Here is a 7,500-nt window from a genome sequence, read left to right on the forward strand (position 1 = left end):
GCTGCGGGGGTGTGGAGCAGGGCCCCAGCCCAGGATGCTCTGGATCAGGCTGTCAAGGCCCTCATTTAGCAAGACTTATCTGGCTGAGGAAAACTGTGTCCTCAATAACTCGGTTAGACACAACTTTCTATAAAAAAAATAGTTTCCGAATCAGGCCTTTCTTTTATTTTTAATGAAAACAAACAGGGCTTCCAGGTGGTCTCACATGGCTCGCTGAGTTTAATATTTCTTTGTTAAATGCTGACAATATATTCAATATATAAGACTTGGGCCATGTGATTAAACCATGGATCCTTTCTCTCTGACCCCTCCCCAGTCCCGGGGTGGTCCCCAGAGGTTTGAGCTCTCCAGCTGGCTGCAGATTGAGGGTGCAGAGCACAAGGACTCTGGAACATACCGCTGTGTTGCCCGTAACAACCTGGGCTCTGTGTCGGCCTCCGCCACGCTGGGAGTCCTCAGTCAAGGTATTGCCGCAGAGACCAGATTGAGGACACCTCCCCCACACTAGAGTAGAAACACCTCACAGACACTAGAGTAGAAACACCTCCCAGACACTAGAGTAGAAACACCTCACAGACACTAGAGTAGAAACACCTCCCAGACACTAGAGTAGAAACACCTCCCAGACACTAGAGTAGAAACACCTCCCAGACACTAGAGTAGAAACACCTCACAGACACTAGAGTAGAAACACCTCCCAGACACTAGAGTAGAAACACCTCCCTATACCAGAATAGAAACACCTCACAGACACTAGAGTAGAAACACCTCCCAGACACTAGAGTAGAAACACCTCACAGACACTAGAGTAGAAACACCTCCCTATACCAGAATAGAAACACCTCACAGACACTAGAGTAGAAACACCTCCCAGACACTAGAGATGAAACACCTCCCAGACACTAGAGTAGAAACACCTCCCAGACACTAGAGTAGAAACACCTCACAGACACTAGAGTAGAAACACCTCACAGACACTAGAGTAGAAACACCTCCCAGACACTAGAGTAGAAACACCTCACAGACACTAGAGTAGAAACACCTCCCAGACACTAGAGATGAAACACCTCCCAGACACTAGAGTAGAAACACATCCCAGACACTAGAGTAAAAACACCTTAAAGACACCAGAGTAGAAACACCTCCTATACACCAGAGTAGAACCACCACACAGACAATAGAGTCAAAACACCCCATAGACACTAGAGTAGAAACATGTCAAGAAACCAGAGTAGAAGCACCTCACAGACACTAGAATAGAAACACCTCCCAGACACCAGAGTAGAAACACCTCCCCACACCAGAATATAATCACCTCCCAGACACTAGAGAGTAAACATCTCCCAGACACTAGAGTAGAAACACCTCACAGACACTAGAGAGTAAACATCTCCCAGACATTAGAGTAGAAACACATCCCAGACACTGAAGTAGAAAAACCGCCAGACAATAGGGTAGAAACACCACCCTGACACTAGAGTATAAACACCCCACAGACACTAGAGTAGAAACATGTCAAGACAAGAGTGTAGAAACACCTCCCAGACACTTGAGTAGAAACACCTCCCAGACACTACAGTACAAACATCTCCCAGACACTAGAGTAGAAAACTGCCTGACAATAGAGTAGAAACACCACCCAGAAAGTAGAGTAGAAACACCTGCCAGACCAGTAGAAACACCTCCAAAACACTAGAGTAGAAATACCTTCCAACAATAGAGTAGAAACATATCCCAGTCACTTTGGTAGAAACACCTCCCAGACACTAGAGTAGAAACACCTGCCAGACACTAGAGTAGAAACACCTCCCCACACTAGAGTAGAAATACAAACCCATTGACTTTATTGCATTGTGTCATGTTCGACAGCCGTTTGATGGCTTTGCAAACACACAGCCTTTACTGCACCATCCAAACTGATTATCTGCTTGTTCAACCATCTGTCTGCCTGTCCATCTGTCTGTCCTCCAGAGGAGCTGTCTGCCTATCTGACAGCCAGTGTCTCTGAGATGAAGGAGATGTTGGACTACAGTCAGCCAAGAGGAGAAGACCAAGATTATTACTGAACGGAATGGAAAATGGACTATGCATCATCTTCTCACATTCTCTAAACTCCACACTGACAAGGGTTTGACCAAAGAAAATGTTTGCTTGAAATCCGCATCACAGTGGAGTGCAGCTTTTGGCCTGTGGTTATATCAGGAGTAGCCATTTTGCTTTCAACTTCTCTGAGGTCCATAAATTGTTCCTGGACATACAATGGCAGTGGATGAGGTGTTTGGACTACCTAAAGAAATGGGAGTACTGCATGAGGACGACATGCATCATGGTGTCACCAGGGGGAACAAATACACTTAATGTTGTTAGTACACTCCAGGAATAATCTATTTATTTTCACATTGTTTTTTCCTTTGAAACTTTTACAGACTGAGTAGAGTGCAGCACAAAACATGAAAGTCTTTAAGTAAGAGGGAACAGCAGGACAACATCTGGAGATCCACAAATTCCTGCAGAAGCTGGATTCTGGATTTAGGAATCCACAACAAAAACTGGATTCAAATATTTTATTTTATTTTAAAAGCCTGTATCTATTTTTCTATTATATTGTGGTGGTTTTTATCTGTCATGTTCGCAGAAGTTGCTGTTGTTGATTTGTGATTAACAAATATAAGCCAGTACGCAAAATATTTTAATATAAGTTGGACCTCTAAATCCAATTATATAATTGGACATTATAATCACCATTTAATGTTATAGAATAAAAGCAATCTAGCAATTAACCACCAAGGCTTGGAGGACTTGCTGAGAAAATGGTGATGGCCTTGCTTATCTGCGTGTGTGTGTGTGTGTGTGTGTGTGTGTGTGTGTGTGTGTGTGTGTGTGTGTGTGTGTGTGTGTGTGTGTGTGTGTGTGTGTGTGAAATACTACAGAACAGATAATGTGGTGAATCAATGTTCCTTTGTTCGAAGAGTCAACAGACAGCCACACGTGAGAAGAGAGAGAGAGAGAGAGAGAGAGAGAGAGAGAGAGAGAGAGAGAGAGAGAGAGAGAGAGAGAGAGAGAGAGAGAGAGAGAGAGAGAGAGAGAGAGAGAGAGAGAGAGAGGGAGGGAGATAGAGATGGATAAAGAGTGTGGAAATGGGTGTTTTGTAGGGTGACTTACCTTGAATACATGGACATTGAGAGAGAGAAAGAGAGAATAAAAAGAGGGACAAACTGCCAGGGAGAGGAAGAGAGGGAGGGAAGAGGCTGTGTGAAAATCTCTTCATACTTAATATCCTGTTCACTGAAAAGGCATTAGTGTGTTGCTATTTTTTTCTACATGTGTGCAACAGGAACGTTTTCAGAATCAAGTGAGTGGTGATGTCTGAATGTATCAGTGGAAAGAGAAGGGGGCTGCTAGGGAACATATGGTCACTATTAGTGGACGAAAACTAAAGCATTGGATGGAAAATACTCACAGACCTCTGCACACAACATAGCATATCACCAGCCTCTGTTCCACCAGCCTCTGTTCCACCAGCCTCTGTTCCACTATCATCTGTTTACCTAGCCTCTGTTCCACCAGCCTCTGTTCCACTATCATCTGTTTACCTAGCCTCTGTTCCACTATCATCTGTTTACCTAGCCTCTGTTCCTCCAGCCTCCGTTCCTCCAGCCTCTGTTCCACCAGCCTCTGTTCCACCAGCCTCTGTTCCACCAGCCTTTGTTCCTCTACCTTGTTTCACTAGCCGCTGTTCCCTTAGCCTCTGTTCCACTATCATCTGTTTACCTAGCCCCTCTGTTCCACCAGCCTCTGTTCCCTTAGCCTCTGTTCCTCTAGCTTGTTCCTCTAGCCTCTGTTCCACCAGCCTCTGTTCCTCTAGCCTCTGTTCCTCTAGCCTCTGTTCCACCAGCCTCCTTAGAACTAGCCTCCTTAGAACTAGCCTCTGTTCCACTAGCTTCTTGACTAGCCTTTAATCCATTAGCCTCTGAACCACCAGCTTCTTCTTGCCTAGACTGGGATCCACCCACCTCTTCTCCAAAGGTCTGTGATCCACCACTAGCCTTACCTCCATAAACCTCTGATCCTCTAGCTTCATCTTCAATGGCCTCTGAACCACCAACCTCTTCTCCACAAGTCTCTGATCAACGAGCCCCTCGGCTTCACCAGCTTGTTCTCCCCCTAGCCTCGGTGCCATTTGCTTGGTGGACACTTTAGTCCACAGTGTCTTACAAGAGAGACTTTCAGAACTAAAAATTCCTAAACAACAGGGTTGTGATTGAGTTTGGCAACACAAAAGCCGGAGGACATGTGTGAAAACAGCTCTGTGATGCCAGCTAGCGAAGCTCCTCTGTGTGGCTGGGGTGAGTTGGAGTCAACCAAGAGAGAGGTACTCATTTTCCATTTGTAGAATGTCTCAGTTGCAGGATGTGATTTTATTGATTACATTATTGAAATCCCTATCGATCAGCATTGAAAATATGATTTAAAGTGACAAGATAGTCGAAATTGTACACATGGGACTTAAACATATGTTTGCTTTATTACCTATGTATGTTAATGAAATATAATTAATTAATTAATTGAAATATAAGGCAATCACAAAAAAATAACGATCAACCTCAAGAATAGCCAGGACTTTTAATGACAACTTGAAACGGATTATAGAGTGCATGGTTGTCCTGTAATATAAGTTTATAGCCACATCAAACACTTGAAAGTATGGATGCAATGCATTATGGTAAAATGGTCTCTGGTTACAAGCCATCCATAAGCAAAACCTTGATATGTAACTTCATATCATTCATTCAAAAGACGACTTGCTTTTGCTTTTCAAGTGAGATAATTCAGTAAGAAAAACGAGGAGAAACCAAAGGCACACGTCCTCAGCTCCCGTCCCACTCGGCGCCATCGATCACGTTCTTGTACGGATTCACATCGTCCGCCTCCACATCTCTTACGGCCACTTGGGGCACGGGTGCCCTCCGCCAGAGTTTGGGAATGGCGTAGCTGTCGGCCTCGGTGCTGTAGGGGGGCTCGTGAACCGGGGGTTCGACGTCGATCCCCATAGTCCTCCAGGCATTGCCCCTCACCTCCTCCAGTTCGTCGTAGGTGGGGGCGGGGGGGAACCCGGGTGCGACGCCGGCGCCGTACCCCTCCGGCTGGTCGTAGATGTGCTCCGCCCTGCCCCGGGCGCCCCTGGAGGACGCCGCCCGGGCCCGCAGCGCGTGTTTGATCTGGGAGTCGTCGATGATGTCGTAGAGCGGGTCGGCCTGCGCCACGTGACCGAACATCTCCTCGGGGTCCGCCGTGACGTGGGGGCCGACGTGGTTGAAAGGGAGCGAGTACGCCGGCTCCTGCAGGAGCATCAGGCCCGGGGGGCAGGGGGAGACGCTCCCTCCCTCCCGCGCCTTCGCTTTCCTCTTCTCTCGGCCGTTGCCCGCCGCTCCGGGCGGCCCGGCGCCTTTGGACACCTGAGCGTACGTCATGTCTGCGTCTGGTTGGAGGGGCGGGACGGGAGAGGGGGGCTGGTACGAGAGAGGGTCAGGGGGCTGGGGGAGGTCCAGGCTGCTGGAGAGCAGAGGGCAGCTCTGGATGGGCTTCACCGGAATCTTGCGGGGAATCGGAATCTCTCGGGTCTCCAGAGTCAAACTCTTCACGCCTGTCAAGATTTTGTCAGCAGGGGGCTCGAGATGAGGCTGAGAGAGGGGGGAGGTTTATCATTGAGTAATCGGAATAGAGCAAGAAGAATAAAGACAGCCGTGAGTGTGCCGACGAACAACGACCTTGTGTTCATGTGTGTGCGTGTGTGTGTGATACCAACGCGTGTGTCCACCTACCAGCGACGGGGTGAGTTTTTTGTGCACTCCTTTTTCTCTGGCCTCCTCAAAGTCGTCCAACCCGCTGTACTCACAGTCGCCCCCCTGTAGAGACGTCGCGTTATGACACAACACGTGTGAGGAGCTGGCGGCCTGTAGGCTGCGGGTGGTAGAGGACTGGTTTACCTGTCCGGGCTGCTGGTGGTTATATAGGGCCCGGTGTAGGGAGATATCTGGGCTGTTGTCTGCGTCACAGCTGGGCCTTTGGGGCAGCACCTCGGGATGGGCCTTGATGGCGGTGTCCAGGGCCTGGAACAGCGTGTTGCCCTGTCGGGTGTCAAACTCAAAGGAGCCCTCGCCAGAATCACACCTCCTCCCGGCCTCGAAGGAGAAGCTGGTCTGTTGGGGGCGAGAGAGGTTTTAATAATGGGGATTCAGTGGTCCACTGGCCAGCGGTTCATTCTTGGGTCATGGTTGGTTTTGGTTTCAGTTGAGTGTCCGAAAACCGCTCAAACTGTTTTAATGGACTTGGCCACCAGGATAGTGTGGCATAAGGCTACTGTCATGGTCTGTCGGTTTCCTTGTCTTGTTTTGGTGTGTTTCCTGTTTTACTTTGGAATCTCTGTCTTGTTTCTCCCCATGTCCGGTCAAGTTTCCCTCCTGTGTGATTACTGCTCCCTCCCCCATTTGTGTTTCAGCTGTTACTCGTTGCGTGCCCTGTGTGTGTTTGGTATTTAAGCCCTTGTCTTTCCTTTGTTCCTTGTCGGATCATTTTAGTTTGTGGTGAGTTGTGTCCTGTGTGTTACCTGTGTTCCCGGTGTTCCCTGTGTTACCTGCGTTCCTTGCCTTTTGCGTTAATATATTATCCTTTTATTGAACTGTCTGCTATTTGGTCCTACCTGCCTGCCTGCCACCCGCTAACCGTGACAGCTACTTCTGTGGCAAAGCGCGATGCCAGCATTGTCATCTAATAAGCCAATCTAACATATTTCCATATTTTACAGATTGTTTCAATTGGCAATTTGCTCTGCTTAGTATTTTCAAGACCATGCCATATGAATGTATATGTTTGTGCTCATTTGCCCAAAAATGCATGTTTTTTTTATCACTGGACAATAAAATATTCTCTCGCTTGCAGGCAAAACACGATACCCAACGGAGCACCGTGTCGCTTCTGAATCCGCCTCATTGCGGCAGGTCTACAAGGTTCCTTATGAAGCGTCCCTCCGCCTCAAAGTGATATGACAAACGATCCCCAGGGCGCCCCGGCGCTTCCTGCACCTTGTCCCGACCGAAGCGGCGCAGGAAGCGGTAGGGCCAGCTGAACAGGAGCTGGTGAGAGCTGGGGTCCAGCAGGTGCAGGCTGGCGGCGTCCGTCCTCAGCACGCACACGCCCGTCAGGCCACACCTTTCCGCTGCTTTGGTTCTCCGAACACATACCCTGAAATCATGCACTAGCACACCCAACCACACAGACGCAACCACACACAGACACACGCACACACACACACACACACACAGACACAGACACAGACACAGACACACACACACACACACACACACACACACACACACACACACACACACACACACAAACATATGGATTCACACGCGCATGCACACACAAACACACACACACACAGGCGACAAACATGTATGCACATGCGTGCATGCATACACACAAACACACACGCACACA

At 48.4% G+C, this 7,500-nt stretch overlaps 2 protein-coding genes across 2 annotated transcripts in view; one reads left to right on the plus strand and one right to left on the minus strand.

The window, feature by feature from the left end:
• The window catches only part of kazald3 (Kazal-type serine peptidase inhibitor domain 3), a 5,597-nt gene extending 2,810 nt beyond the window's left edge, over positions 1-2,787 (plus strand). Inside the window, exons 3-4 of the mRNA XM_060053130.1 lie at positions 317-464; positions 1,972-2,787. Coding sequence (XP_059909113.1) covers positions 317-464; positions 1,972-2,066 — 243 coding nt within the window. The 3' untranslated portion in view covers positions 2,067-2,787. The remainder of the gene's footprint in view (positions 1-316; positions 465-1,971) is intronic.
• Positions 2,788-4,600: 1,813 nt separating this feature from the next.
• The window catches only part of LOC132458799 (docking protein 2-like), a 6,718-nt gene continuing 3,818 nt past the window's right edge, over positions 4,601-7,500 (minus strand). Inside the window, exons 5-8 of the mRNA XM_060053096.1 lie at positions 7,083-7,255; positions 5,988-6,200; positions 5,823-5,906; positions 4,601-5,681 (exon numbers count right to left, since the gene is read on the minus strand). Coding sequence (XP_059909079.1) covers positions 4,869-5,681; positions 5,823-5,906; positions 5,988-6,200; positions 7,083-7,255 — 1,283 coding nt within the window. The 3' untranslated portion in view covers positions 4,601-4,868. The remainder of the gene's footprint in view (positions 5,682-5,822; positions 5,907-5,987; positions 6,201-7,082; positions 7,256-7,500) is intronic.

The sequence above is a fragment of the Gadus macrocephalus genome, chromosome 6 (assembly GCF_031168955.1).
Source record: "Gadus macrocephalus chromosome 6, ASM3116895v1".
Taxonomy (NCBI): Eukaryota; Metazoa; Chordata; class Actinopteri; order Gadiformes; family Gadidae; genus Gadus; species Gadus macrocephalus.